Genomic DNA, 15,778 nt, shown 5'->3' with positions numbered 1-15,778 from the left:
TTTTGATATGACATGACATTGACATTTTAAAAAATATTATTTGTTTGCCTTACGTAATGTAAGTTTCTTCACATAATACATTGCCTTGTTTATTCTAACGCTTACTGATTATTCATTTCAGACTCTTAATAATGCATGTGCAGTAAAAACTGAAGTGAGAAAGACATCAATAAGCTTATTAACCTTTTGATAAGTCATTTAATATGACACTGACATTTAAAGAAATTATATTTTCAGTCTTATGTAATGTAAGTTGCTTTGCATAATAAATGCATCTTTCATTCCACTGTTATTTAGTAACATTGAGACACTAAAATAGTTTCTATTAATATTTCACATCAGTTTTATATTTTTATATTTTAATTTGAAAGTTTTAGTAATTTTGTTGTTTGAATGTCTTATTTTTTATGTCTATATAGTTTTTATTCATTAATATAATAAGTAAAGTTTACTTATTAATATGATTAAGTAAAATGTACTCTGTCCAAAAATAATAAAGTGGTCCTTCCTGATATTTAATAAAGATTTATTACTTATCATTATGTTAACCTTTTGATACATGACACTGACAAAATTATATGTTCAGGATTATGTAATGTACAGCAAGTTGCTTTATGTAATACATTGCCTTGTTCATTCTAATGCTTACTGCTTATTCATTTCAGTGTCTTAATACATCTGTTACTGCTTTGTAGGTGGTCATGCTCTCAAACTTTCAAAGTAAATAAACAGAAAAACAATATTCCTTAAAATCCTTCCATTCACTATTACAATATCATTGTGAAATATACAAATGAACCCATACTGTAGCTAAATATTTAGACTGTATCACAATGGCATCCTGAAATGTGTCACTTACCTGAATTTCCCAAAATTCCCATTATCTGCCCACTGTCCACATGAAATGACACTTGATTCAGTATTTGCCTTGTCCATTTTTTTCTGAAAGACGAAAGGTTCCACCAAGGTCCTACACGTTCACTGTAACACACATGAGCAAAGAAAAATGTTTATGAAATATGTGACCCTGGACCACAAAACCAGTCTTAAGTCGCACGGGTATATTTGTAGCAATTGCCAAAAATACATTGTATGGGTCATAATGATCGATTTTTCTTTTATGCCAAAAATCATTAGCATATTAAGTAAAGATCATGTTCCATGAAGATATTTTGTACATTTTCTACCATAAATATATAAAAACTTGATTTCTGATTAGTAATATGCATTGCTAAGAACTTCATTTGAACAACTTTTTAGGCGATTTTCTCAATAATTCGATTTTTTTGCACTCTCAGATTCCAGGTTTTCAAATAGTTGTATCTCAGACAAACATTGTCCTATTTTAACAAAGCATATATCAATGAAAAGCTTATTTACTCGGCTTTCAGATGGTTTTTTGACTGGTTTTGTGGTCCAGGGTCACATATATGGTTTTTAGTGTATCAGTATTTGTATGAAACTTCAAAAAAGTAACAAAGATTAATAACAGTCCGCTGATGAGAACATTTCTGATTGCTTACACCATCTAAACCTGTATTTTCTGATCATTTCATGTTAACTGCATGCTTAAGACTGTAATATGCTGATAACTTTGATAAATCTAGCCTTTGATTTGCTTAATTTTGCAGAGAAAATTAATACACACTGCTGCTCAGATGTTTGGGATCAGTAAGATTTTTATTGTTTTTTTAAAGAAGTATCTTATGCTAATCAAAGTGCAATTTATTTGATCAAAAATACAGAAAAAAGCAATAATATAAAATATTATTGCAATTCAAAATAAGTTTTCTATTTTAATATACTTTAATATATAATTTATTCCTGTGATGCAAAGCTGAATTTTCATCAGCCATTACTCTAGTCTTCAGTGTTACACGATTCTTCAGAAATCGTTATAATATACAAATTTATTATCAATGTTGGAAACAGTTGTGCTGCTTAATATTTTTTTGGAACCTGTAATACTTTTTTCAAGATACTTTGATGAATAAAAAGGTAAAAAGAACAGCATTTCCTCAAAATATAAATATTTTCTAACAATGTAAGTTTTTACTATCACTTTATATCAATTTAACACGTTTTGCTAAATAAAAGTATTAATTTCTTTCAAAGAAAGAAAGAAAGAAAAAACTGACTGTCCCCAAACTTTGAACAGTATTGTATATTGTTACAAAATATATCTCTTTTAAATAAATGCTGTTCTTTTTAATGTTTTTAACGTATGTGATACCAGTAATGTAGCTGATGTTGCTGTCAATAAGCATTCCAGAAATGTAAATTTGTTGAAATTTTGAAATCTGTAAACATTTCAGCACATAAAAACAGTTTTAATTTAAAATACCTTGATTTTGACATTCTGTTTAGATTAATAAATACATTTTAATAAATAAAATTGTGATCCTTTCAGGTTTCAGGTTTTACTGGGGGGGTTCAAAAATACTGTTGTGAAACTAACTGCATGTCGAGTTGTATATTAAAAGAATGAGCATTAGAAAACTACTCTTTAAGCTCTAAAATATTGACATTTGTATTAAAGTACAACATCTATTTGGTTAAGTGCATGTATCACGTGGAGTTGTCTGTCTAACATAAATTAGTGCTAGAAATAAAAACATGTTTTCAAAGATTTTCAGTTCATAAGAACTTAATAACAGGTTTACCACATTAACAAGCTCTCACAAAATCACCCATTTAACTGCTTTCATTTCAATGCTGTACTCTCACCTCACAGTATAGGACACATTTTTGACGGTCAGGCTACACGATGAACCAACGTAGTCTGGATTTGTTTGGGACATTCCCATCTCTGACACCATCTTGAAAGATCCACTTGGCCCATTATTCTGAAAAACATCCTGCATTGAATATAACTGACTCATTGTCTCTCATCGATGGTCACACTAACTTTAATATTCTCAATGTGACAGATCCACGTCTACTGCTGTCTAAACACTCCAGCTCATATTGCACTGATGAAGCTGGAACCATAAACAGTGACGCTTATCAGTGGAACTTTGCACCGTTTGCTATATAGTCGCTTTTCTCTGCCACTTTTCCTCAGTTTTTTCCAGGACAACAAGAGGAGCAGGTACTTCTCTAAGCGGGACAGCAGACCAGTGGGGCACAGACCCCCTTCTACCACATCCACCATGTCACACCAGAGTATTTTCCATTCAGAAGACAGCTTCGGCTCTACAAATGACAAACAGAACAGGGTGAGTTCACCATGAACTGAGACCTACACAAGCAATCGATACAAAAATGTACACTATACTCAGAGGATGTTTATTTTGCTTTCATTGTATAACTGTTGTCTGCATTTTCACATCATAACAAAAGTATTTATATTCTATTGATTTTAGTCAGGTTCATTCAGGGTGGCTCTGTTGCAAAAATGGACCCTGAACCATATAGAAGACTCCAATTCTCTTATCTGTTAACATTTGATAAATCTGATAAATAAATTGTGACTGTTACTTTATGAGCAGCGTAATCTTAATTAACCCTGATAAGCCTCAAACTTAAAGTACTGACTAAAAATGCCAATAATAACTGCAAAGATTTTATTAAATGTACATGATTGTGTTGTACTGTAAGTTATTATACTGTAAGTGAAATTCGCTCTTTATTATGTCTCTACAAACACAGGATCAGGACATACTTTTCTCATCTCCAGAGGAGGACAGCAGTCTGTATTTTACTTACAGTGGAGGTCGCAATCAAGTGGAAGTCCGAAATCTCAACTATGAGGTCAGTCTTCAGTCTGTATTCTTTCCATTTTCAATAAATTAATCCTAAAAAAAAACGCATAAGCATCAATTTAAAAAATTTGGATATAAGACTTACATAAAGACAAGTGGCATTTATTAAAAAAAAGGAGGAAAGAAAAAAAGAGAAGAAAAAGAAACACTTTTCAAAGTGATATTCTCGCTGAAAAAGTGAATATTTCAGAGAAAAGCAGATGTCACTTTGATATTTGGTGTCTAATAGGGGGGTCTGAAAATTAATGTTTGATCTAAAAATATTTGTGAAATTTCTAAAATACACTACCAGTCAAAAGTTTTTGAACAGTAAGATTTTTTTAATGTTTTTTTTTCAATAAGTCTCTTCTGCTCACCAAGCCTGCATTTATTTAATCTTAAATACAGCAAAAACAGTCAAATTTGACATATTTTTGCTATTTAAAATAACACATGATCCTTCAGAAATCATTCTAATATTCTGATTTGCTGCTCAAGAAACATTTATTATTATTATTATTATTATTATTATTATTATTATTATTATTATTATTATTATTATTATTATTATTATTATGTTGAAAACAGCCGAGTAGGTTTCTCAGGTTTCTTTGATGAATAGAAAGTTCAAAACAGCATTTACCTAAAAACAGAAATCTTTTGTAACATTATAAATGTCTTTATCATCACTTTTGATCATTTAAAGCATCCTTGCTAAATAAACGTATTAATTTCTATAATCTTCTATAATCTGAAGATTTTTGAATGGTATAGTGCATAATGTTACAAAAGCTTTTTATTTCAGATTAATGCTGAACTTTGGATTTTTCTATTCATCAAAGAATAATGAAAATATTTGTTTAACTGTTTTAAACATTGATAATAATAATAAAAATGTTTCTTGAACTGCAAATCAGCATATTGAATGATTTCTGAAGGATCATCTGACACTGAAGAAAAAATATTTCACAATATTACTGCTTTTGCTGTATTTTGCATCAAATAAATGCAGGCTTAGAGAGCATAAGAGACTTATTTAAAAAACACTCAAAATCTAACTGTTCAAAAACTTTTGACTGGTAGTGTAAGACAAAAATACAATATTGAGCTCTTACTTCAACCAAATGCAATCATTTTACAACCAAAGCTAAAGATAAGAAGCTAAAGTCCAACAAAATTGTCTCTCACAAATTACGTTTCGAGTTTATTAATTATAGTATGCAGGTGTACCTGTCAATCAAGTGATCCTTGGTCTGAAAAAGTCTGAAGACCTCAGCCACATCTTTTGCAATGACTTTCAAACATTTTTAAGTGCCCAAATACTTTTTGAGGCCAATATACAATGTGATATCCATTTATATTTTCTCACAGGTGGACATAGCAGCACAGATTCCCTGGTATGAGAGACTGTCAGAGTTTAAGATGCCCTGGGAGATGCACAGCAACAAGCAAACAGTCATAAAGGACCTAAACCTACATGTTCACAGTGGCCAGATGCTTGCTGTCATTGGCAGCTCAGGTATGTCTAACATTATATGTGCAGAATTCTTAAACAAGTGAATAAAAGCATTAAGAAAGCCAGAAAGAAACTAAGTTTTGGTTCCAGGCTGTGGGAAGACCTCCTTACTGGACATCATAACATGTCGAGATGAGGGCGGCACCATGAAATCAGGAGAGATTCTGATCAACGGGAAACCTTCCACACGTTCCCTGGTGAAAAAATGCATTGCTCATGTGCGGCAGGATGACCGTCTGTTACCGCATCTCACGGTACGAGAGACACTGGCTTTTGTGGCCAAACTGCGGCTGCCTGCGCACTTCACCCAGGAACAGAGAGATCAGCGGGTGAGCAACTGAGATCATGGTTGCTTACATAATTAACCAGTCAAAGGTAATGAACATCTCCTCTCAAGTGTTTGTTTGACCTTCACAGGTGGACGATGTGATTGCGGAGCTGCGTCTGAGGCAGTGTGCGCACACGCGTGTGGGGAACGACTATGTGAGGGGGGTGTCCGGTGGAGAGAGGAGAAGGGTTAGCATCGCTGTACAGCTACTCTGGAATCCAGGTGAGTTTTTTTTTTTTTTTTAACAATGAAGACTTACTGTCGAGGGTCAAAAGTTTACATACACCTTGCAGAATCTGCAAAATGTTAATTATTTGACCAAAATCATACAAAATGCATGTTATTTATTATTTAGTATTGACCTGAATAAGATATTTCACATAAAAGATGTTTACATATAGTCCACAAGAGAAAATAATAGTTGAATTTATAAAAATTACACACATGCTTGATTCTTAGTACTGTGTTGTTACCTGAATGATCCACAGCTGTCTTTTTTTGTTTAGTGATAGTTGTTCATGAGTCCCTTGTTTGTCCTGAACAGTTAAACTGCCTGGTGTTCTTCAGAAAAATCCTTCAGGTCCCAAAGATTCTTTGGTTTTTCAGCCTTTTTGTATATTTGAACCCTTTCCAACAATGACTGTATGATTTTGATATCTATCTTTTCACACTGAGGAAAACTGAGGGACTATTTTATGCAACTATTACACAAGGTTCAAACGTTCACTGATGCTTCAGAAGGAAACACAGTGCATTAGGAGCCAGGGGTGTAAACTTTTGAACAGAATGAAGATGTGTACATTTTTCTTATGGCACCTTTACACAGCCGATTGAAGGCGGCTGTAAAGTAGGTCTGTGTCTGCTCAGAATTCAGTGTAAAGACGCAATGCCACATAAAAGCCGTCCTAAAATATGCCGGGTCTGACCCACCTCAGTTCCTAGTATCAAAGGCGACACAATGTTGTTTTGATTCAGTGCAGTGATGCGCGGGTTGATCCAAAATGAGCGGTTACCCGCGGTTACGAGTCATCCAAAAATATTTTTAATGATATTCGGGTCGCGGTCGGTCAGGTCGTTTGAAATAAAGATACCAATTAAACCGTACTTGACACAATTTTCTATGAAATGCATAGACCTACACTTTATTGGCTGAATAATATACCTTTTGAATGTTGAGCGTTATTAACTGTTGAATAAATGCTGACGCGGGACAAAATGCCCGATTTCCCAACACGTTGAACTGAGCAATGCCATTGTACCATTTTAATAGGCTACTTTTAAATGCATATAGCTCAGTCATGTCAGTTTTATGTATTTTCTGAGAGGGGGTGGGATTTTTGTTGGGAAAGTCGGGACGCACACTTCGTTTAGACTAGATAAACACATGCAGCATCTTAATTGTTAAGAAAATGGTATTCCTAATAAATGTCTCGACTATTTTGATTAGCCTATGTCCAATGCATAAGTTACATTTACCCTGATCTTCAAATTCAAAAAGTTTAACCCCCGACTTGTGTTTACATTGTGTTTCCTTTTGAAGTATCAGTGAGCAGAGCATTTGAACCTTCTGTAATAGTTGTGTATAAGTCCCTCAGTTGTCCTCAGTGTGAAAAGATACACAAAAAAAAAACAAAAAATTTGTGTGACCTGAAGGATTTTTCCCAAGAACAGCAGGCAGTTTAACTGTTTAGGACAAACAATAGACACATGAACTCATGAATCACTAAACAAAACAAAAAAAACAGCAATTTTATTTTTATAAATTCAACTTTTTTTTATTTTGTAGACTATATGTACACATCTTTTATGTGAAATATCTTATTCAGGTAAGTAGGGCCTACTAAATAAAAACATAAAATGCATTTTGCATGATCCCTGTTATTTTGGTAAAACAATAACATTTTGCAGATTCTGAAAGGTGTGTGTAAACTTTTGACCTCAACTTAACTGTATATATGCTGTCTAAACAATGGAAAAAACATGTGGAAGCTGCTAAATCGTATAGAGAAGCAGGAAAGGGCACAATATATTGACAAACTAAAGTTCATAGGTGGTAAAGATATGTATGAGCAGAACTTATTAAGATATTATCCTAATATTTCACGTATCTGACTGGAAATGATAAGAACAAACTAACTAAATGTTGTCAAGATTCTTGCCCTGGAAATCCTGGTTCAGTTTGGCCAACCACAAACTCCTTTTGTTTTTCGCACTCTTCTACTTGATTTGTTATCTTTTGTTAACTTTTGGCAGTTTATAGTACTCCAAATGTTTCTCCCAGTCCAGCTCTGACCGATTAGTACAGCCCAAAATATGACAATAATTTACCATTTTCAGCAGCAATCAGCAAAATATGCGAGTTCAAGTTTGGTTCAGTGGCATTGTTTACGTTCTGTACCGCCAATATGGCCAACTGATGACGGGTCGTGAAAACATTCTAGTCATGTGTGATATTATTTTTTGCAACATTTCAATGAACAAAAAGTTATTAGAAAGTAACTTACTTTTTAGACATCACATTGACTGTTGTTTTGTCAATTTTCGACCGTCATACAGCCAAAGCACACGATAATGGCGTTCCTCACTTGAACGAATCCTTAATGAATTTGACTTTAGTTTTATTGCCACCTACTGGAGAATCGAACATAAGATTGCAGTAAAAGAAGGAGCTAAATTGAAATTACAAAAAAAAATTGAAAAATAAAATAAAAGTATAAAATGATCAGGAAATAATAAAATGTAATGACTTCCTCCAAGTTTGGAACAACTTTCTTTTTTTTCTTTTTTTTTCAATCCACTCATGCAGATTTCTAAAACCTAAAAAAATTACATGAACATGAACTAAAATAAAGTAAAACAAACACAATAAAAATGATTAAATTGCTAAAAATGTATCTAAAATTTAAATAAAAATATTAATAAAAACTATAATAATATCTTAATCTTAATTAAAATAGTATTGGTCAAAACCATGATTTTTCTTATGTTTTATACATTTTGATGTGTTTTCAGGTATTCTTATCCTAGATGAGCCTACTTCAGGTCTGGACAGCTTCACAGCCCATAATTTGGTCATTACATTGTACCGTCTGGCTCGAGGGAACCGCCTGGTGTTGCTGTCAGTCCATCAACCTCGTTCAGATATCTTTCAGCTCTTTGACCTAGTAGTGCTCTTGTCTTCTGGCTCAGCCGTGTACTGCGGTCAGGCGAAGGACATGGTACCTTACTTTACTTCTCTTGGGTACCCTTGTCCACGATACTGCAACCCTTCTGATTTCTACGGTAAGTGGGACAGAGAACTGATGTCTATAGTTGAGCATGTGATACAGTTGTTGTGTCTGAACTGTGAAATTCTCATGCAGTGGACTTGATAAGCATTGATCGGCGCAGTCCTGAACTTGAAGCACAATGTTTGGAGAAAGCCAGGATATTAGCAGGCCAGTTCATAGACAAGGTGAGGAACACAGAGGATTTCATGTGGAAATCAGAAGATTGCGGTTCTCAGGCACTGGATGCCCCTCAAAGGTAAATTTTAATAATCATTTGTAACCCTTGACCACAAAGCCAGTCATAAGGGTAACTTTTTTTTATTAGGATTTATACATCACCTGAAAGCTGAATAACTAAGCTAGATACAACAACATCTGGAATCTGAGGGTGCAAAAAAATCAAAATATTAAGAAAATCACCTTTAAAGTTGTCCAAATAAAGTTCTTAGCAATGCATATTACTAATCGAAACTTAAGTTTTAATATATTCACAGTAGGAAATTTACAAAATGTCTTCATGAAACATGATCTTTACTTAATATCCTATATTGATTTTGAGCATAAAAGAAAAATCGATAATTTTGCCCCATACAATGTATTTTTGGCCATTGCTGGAAATATGCCTGTGCTACTTAAGACTGGTTTTGTGGTCCCACATATTTGTTCTTCCTTCACACTGAAGCTTTCGTCAATCATTTATAATAACCTCATATACTGTATTAATGAAAATAAAAAGCAGAAGATCAGATGATGCGGCCAGCAGTGTTCCTCCCGTCTCAAAGAAGGAATCAGTAATCACAGTTTCCAAACAGAAGGATCGCCTTCCGGGAAAATTGCAACAGTTTGCAATCCTAATCAGGTAAATAAACTGGAAAACACTTTTTATTGTCATCTCCTGAAAGCTGTTTCCATTACACCCCTGTCTTTTTGTTCAGACGGCAGGTATTTAATGACTTCCGGGACCTGGTGACGTTGGTGGTTCATGGTTTGGAATCCTTGCTCATGTCACTGCTCATCGGTTTCCTTTATTTCGGGGCTGGGGATGAGGGTCTTTCTGCCCAAGATACAGTGGCTTTGCTCTACATGATTGGAGCTCTGACACCCTTTGCTGTGGTGCTGGACGTCATTGCAAAGTGTGAGTAAATGACAGATTTACTCACAGATTTATGGTTTTGGTGTCTTCTGAGTCCAGTGTGATATGTTTTTTTTTTTTTTTTTTTTTGTCACAGGTCATTCAGAAAGAGCCATGCTTTATCATGAACTGGAAGACGGCATGTACTCAGTCACCTCATACTTTTTTGCCAAGGTAAATAAACTGCTTTATGTAAGAGCTTCATGGTTGACAGTAGTGTCAACATGTAGACCTTTAGGACACTGTAAACTTCATAATATAATTAATATTTTAAATGAATGTATAGTTACAGAGAAAAAACAGTTAATCAGATTTTTGGATTAGGTTTTGAGAAATGTTTTGTAAAAAGAGTTTTGACTGGCTGTGCAGAGCTCACCGTTTTTATCATTCCACTTGTCCGTAATTAAATGTTCCAGACAGACTGTCAGTTTGTGCTTTAGTGGTTGGGATTTTTCAGTTATATTGTAATGCCAGCAGTTGGCAATAAGCAGGTGGTGAAAAGCAATAGTTCACCCAAAAATGAAAATAACCCCATGGTTTACTCACCCTCAAGTCATCCTAGGTGTATATGACTTTCTTCTTTCAGACAAAAGTTCGGAATTATATTAAAAAATGACCTGGCTCTTGCAAGCTTTATAATGGCAGTAAATGACTGTTGAGATTTTGAAGCAAGTGAAGCAAAATAAAGTGCATCTATCCATCAAAAAAAGTGCTTCACAGGGCTCTGGGAGGTTAATACAGCCTTCTGTGAATTGATGTGTTTGTGTAAGAAAAACATCCTGATTTACAACTTTATAAACCATAATCTCTAGCTTTCACTAACTTTCGTACGCTTGGTCACAAGAAAGTGGCGTTCCAGCAGATGACATAGAAATTAGGCTTGGTGTAAGAATATGCTAGTCTCGCCAAAAAAAAAAAAAAAAAAAAAAAAAGTTTACAGCAAAGGAAAGCCTCCTCTTGGTTTATATCAAAGTCCTTCTACATTTTTCTTTACAAAAGTTTTAAATATGGATATTTTTCTTACACAAACGCATCGATTCACTTCAGAAGACCTTTATTAACCCCTCTGAGTCACGTGGAGTACTTTTTATTATGGATGGATGCACATTATTGGACTTCAAAATCTCAATCTCAAAATCTCAGGCTTGGAAGAGCCAGGACATTTTTTTATTTTTTAGTTAGTCATATACTCCTAGGACGGCTTAAGGGGGAGTAAATCATTTTTGGGTAAACTATCACTTTAATTTCTTTTTTGAATCATTCACTGAACCATTTTGTTCAAACAAACTGATTAATTAAGGGACTAAACAACAGAGTTGTTACAGTTAACTAAATCTAAAACTATTAAAAATAGTTTTTGTTAAGCAAGACACACAAAAAAAAATTATTAAAGGCACAATATGTCATTTTCGCCATTAGAGAGCGCATATTCAAAACAAACAATGAAACAAAGGCATAGTTTGATGACACCGTTATTGAGTGTGGAATCATGGGAGTTGTTGTCTTAATCCTCACAGCGGGACTTGGCCATGGATGAGCTACTGTATTAAAGACCTATTAAGCTCACTGTAGTATGAAGCAGGGTGGGGCTGAAAGTCGTGGAAGCAAAACAAGGAGTGATTGCTAATGAGAGACAAACGTGACACACAGCTTGAAAGGAGCATAGCTTTTATAATGCCACAGTCGACCACTTCCGCTTCATCCAGTCATGCGTATGTGGGGTAAAACAGCGTTTTACCATACTAGATACATTTGAGTGTGTTGAAAGTTCTGTTATAATGCTATTCTGTGCGTTCGTTACCTGTCTAATACAACTCTTAACAAAAATAAAGCGTCTTTGGTGTTAGAAAATCGAAGGTGTTTAACGTCATCGGCATGTGACGCATCGGCATTTAATCATTTATATAAGTACACAAGTCAACAAAATATATAACACTTTTCTAGTGGTTTTTGGATATTTTAATCCAAAAAATACATATTGTGCCTAAAATGTTTAAGTTTAGCTTAAACTTAAAAACTTGAAGTTATATTCTAATAAAAACTAAACTTGAGTTAAAATAATATGAAACTAAAACTATAAGTAAATCCTAAATATTATTAAATACTATAATATAAATGACACTGAATGAAACACTGCTAGCGATATTTACTCTATATTAATGTCTGAACGTACTGTATTAAAGTGATTTATTTAAAAAAATAAAGTCATTTATCAATCTTTTGAATTTATAGATTTTAACCATTCTATTTATTAGTAAACAAATGTTTCCAGTGATAGAAACTTTTGAACATCAGTTATATTTGATCACAAAGGTGAGTGACATGACAAGAAAAGGCCATGAGTTCAATATTATCTTCTGTTTGTCCAGTGGACTTTGTCAGTCTGACTTTGTCAGCTCTTGATGTTAAAGGATTAGTTCACCACCAGCATAAAAATGTCCTGATTATTCACTCACTCCTATGTCATCCGAGATGCTCATGTCTTTCTTTTTTTTCAGTCACAAAGAAATTAAGTTTTCTGAGTAAAACATTCCAGGATTTTTCTCCATATAGTGGACTTCTATGGTTACCAATGGTTACAACTTTCAAGTTGCAGCTTCAGTAAAGGGCTCTACACGATCTTAGCCGAGGAATAAGAGTCTTATCTAGTCAAACCATCGCCCATTTTCTAAAATAAAATAAAATTGTATGTATATTTTAACCACAAATGCTTGTCTTGCACAAGCGCATTATGTGATTACGTTGAAAAGGTCACATGTGGTTAGTTCTTCCTCTGTGTACTTTGGTTAATAAAGGTAGGGTAGGGTGAAAAACTAATTTTCTCAGAAAACATTTGCTTGGAAAAACCTGGGTCGGTACTACTTCCACCTACATCATAGGTGCTTGACCATATTTAGTTTTCAAAAAAGAGGACGTAGGACAGGGGGGGTGGTTGGGGTCCTAGTTTTGGTATCAAAATGTCATTTCCATACCAAAATTACAGTCACGGTTATGGAGATTGATCACAAACACAGCTAAACTTCCTACCATCCTTCACAAAACTAATATCTACCACAGTTTTATCACAGGTAGAATGCAAAATGTTTCAATACAAGCATTTCAGTCAAATAGAATTCATGCAATATTTTAAACTTTTAACACACGGGAGAAAATCAACCCGCCGCAACAGTTTAAAATCAGCCCAGTTCCGTGGAAAAAAATGCGGATTTGGCAACCCTACATACTCCGCATATTGATAGCGCGAAAATTACATTCAATATTAGAATGTTTGCAGGAGCGAGATTAAGAAAACCATCCCACGGAAGGCTTCAATACAAAAACGCACGCAATGAATGGCGACTGTAGAAAGCAAACGCCTAATCCTGGCGAATTTTGGGCGATTTATGAATCCCGGCCGGACGCATTTTTTAAGTTCAAAGAGAGGACATTTCCTGGGAAAAGAGGACGTATCACCCTATAACGTAATACGTGAGGTCGAGCTAATGTAAAACAAGCATTTGTGGTGAAAAAGTATATAAATTTATATTTTTCTTAGAAAAAGACAATCCTCCGGTTTCACAGACAAGGCTTAAAATGTAAGTCTGAGCTGTTTCAACTGAAATAAAATTGCACTGATTGATCTTAAAATACATCAGTGCCTTTGGTTTGTCTCAAGATGCACACCAGTAATGTTTTTTTTCTAAGCATGTTTATAAAAATTACTTAAATGTCCTAACTGAACCATGGCCTAATCCTGGCTTAGTCTAAGCCCTGTCTGTGAAACCGGGCCAATGAGTTTTATAGATAATAGGCTACTCTTATTCCTCGGCAGGGATCGAGTTTTTCGAAGCTGCATTGAAACTGCGATTTGGAGTTCAACCCGTTGGGAATCATAGAGGTCCACTATGGAGAAAAATCCTAAAATGCTTTCTTTACTAAAACGTAATGTCTTTGTGAAAGAAGAAAGAAGGACACAAACATCTTGTAGGAAATTTAAATTCTAGAAGTGAACTAATCCTTTAAATGAGATACTTCAAGCTCCTTTGTCTCTTTCAGGTCCTGGGCGAGCTGCCAGAGCACTGTGCCTTCACGCTGGTATACGGTGTGCCCATCTACTGGTTGGCTGGGCTCAACAGCGCTCCTGACCGCTTCCTGCTCAACTTCTTGTTGGTGTGGTTGATGGTGTATTGTAGTCGCTGCATGGCACTATTTGTGGCGGCAGCCCTGCCAACATTGCAGACTTCATCTTTCATGGGCAACGCACTCTTCACAGTCTTCTACCTGACTGCTGGCTTTGTCATCAGTCTGGAAAACATGTGGCTGGGTAAAAACATCATTGTGCACTTTATTTCCAATAAATACAAATCTGCTAGGATTCTGTAAAGTAACATTGATTTTTATCACCAACAGTGGCGTCTTGGTTCTCTTACATATCGTTCATGCGCTGGGGTTTTGATGGAATGCTGCAGGTTCAGTTTCGTGGGACCAGAATCCCAATCACAATTGGAAACCTTACTCTAGAATTTGATGGTATTAAGGTGAGGAACGCTGACATGTAAAACTATATGGTTTGTAATTATGGAATCCATTCAGTTAAAATGTTCAACTTTGCTTTCAGGTTGTGGAGATGATGAACATGAACCAGTATCCACTGTATTCTAGCTACCTGGTGCTTATTGCAGTCGCTTTGGTTTTCATCCTGCTCTATTATCTGTCACTCAGATTCATTAAACAGAAATCTAGTCAGGATTGGTGAGGAGGACAAAGTATCCATCACCAGACCCTATATACCAACTCTAGTTGTCAAGTCCAAATATGACTCTCTCCAAAACAATCGAGTACAAACAGTCAAACCAAAAATTATTCAGACACCAGATATGATTTTTGATATTTTTTTTTTTACTAGTGGGTGCAGGACACCATAGTTCATTTATGTAAGAGAGGATTCTTAATACAGTGGACTACCAGTAAAATTTGAGCCCAAAAATTATTCAGACACTTTGACCTGACCATGTTTTTTTCTTTAATTGCTAATGCGAACTTTTTACACCACAGATTGAACAAAATAACGCATTGCTTGGTAATTGCTCAACAAATAATTGATAGTTGTGTAAAATATTGTCATACTAACAGTTGTCTGAATTTTTGGTTCATTGTGATTCATTACATACCTTTCTTGAATTTGTTCTGTCACAGTTTAACTCTGAGTTCTTGTCATATTTTATTAGCATTTTCTAAACTATAGCGAATAAACTGATAATGTGAGAAATGTTGAAGGTGTCTAAATGAATTTTGGTTTGACTACATATGTATATTAGTCAAATATAACATTATAGTACCACTAACTGCCGCCGGATGGCAGTAATGTATTATGTTTCCACCCTATGGTTTCCACACTCTTTGGAGTTTACTTAATTACTTGTTTTATGGTTCTGGTAAACCAGCAGAGCTCATGTTTGGTAGATACCTTTCAACAAATTTACCACAGCAATGTAGATTTCATTTATGTTTTATCTTTTGTAAATCATATTTTTGTATGAATAATATTATTATTCAATATTATTCATTGTACTACTACAGGAGCTTTGAAAGCTTTGTTAAAGATTTAGAAACTTAAATGTTTTTTTTTTTAATGTTAATATAGACACTGCACTGGTGCAACATTATGATCAACACGCTAGGATATATTCATTTAGTTTCACTTGTCTATTGTCATATTTTTAATGCAGAATCACTTTGAAAACATTTGAGTCTGAGAGAGAGAGACAAACTACAACCATAAGAGAAAAAAAAATAAATAAATCAAAACCA

The 15,778-nt window shown here is 34.5% G+C and overlaps 2 protein-coding genes across 3 annotated transcripts in view; one reads left to right on the top strand and one right to left on the bottom strand.

The window, feature by feature from the left end:
- Window positions 1–3,045, bottom strand: part of abcg5 (ATP-binding cassette, sub-family G (WHITE), member 5) — an 18,073-nt gene extending 15,028 nt beyond the window's left edge. Inside the window, exons 1-2 of the mRNA XM_073834083.1 lie at window positions 2,728–3,045; window positions 860–981 (exon numbers count right to left, since the gene is read on the bottom strand). Of these exons, the coding sequence (XP_073690184.1) occupies window positions 860–981; window positions 2,728–2,882 (277 nt within the window). The 5' untranslated portion in view covers window positions 2,883–3,045. The remainder of the gene's footprint in view (window positions 1–859; window positions 982–2,727) is intronic.
- abcg8 (ATP-binding cassette, sub-family G (WHITE), member 8) lies at window positions 3,042–15,778 on the top strand. Of its 2 annotated transcripts, none has more exons than XM_073834082.1 (13): window positions 3,042–3,218; window positions 3,652–3,753; window positions 5,115–5,262; window positions 5,350–5,588; window positions 5,677–5,809; window positions 8,600–8,869; window positions 8,950–9,112; window positions 9,596–9,715; window positions 9,792–9,991; window positions 10,086–10,162; window positions 14,024–14,291; window positions 14,378–14,505; window positions 14,586–15,778. In XM_073834082.1, exons 1-13 carry the CDS (start codon window positions 3,153–3,155, stop codon window positions 14,721–14,723), a joined length of 2,052 nt encoding a protein of 683 aa, XP_073690183.1. In that variant the 5' UTR covers window positions 3,042–3,152; the 3' UTR covers window positions 14,724–15,778. The 2 variants fall into 2 exon arrangements, with proteins under 2 accessions (XP_073690183.1, XP_073690182.1); XM_073834081.1 differs by having other exon boundaries at window positions 9,593–9,715.

Source organism: Garra rufa, chromosome 2, assembly GCF_049309525.1.
Source record: "Garra rufa chromosome 2, GarRuf1.0, whole genome shotgun sequence".
Classification (NCBI taxonomy): domain Eukaryota; kingdom Metazoa; phylum Chordata; class Actinopteri; order Cypriniformes; family Cyprinidae; genus Garra; species Garra rufa.
Note: the sequence above shows the minus strand (reverse complement) of the source record. Positions and strands in the feature narration are given on the sequence as shown.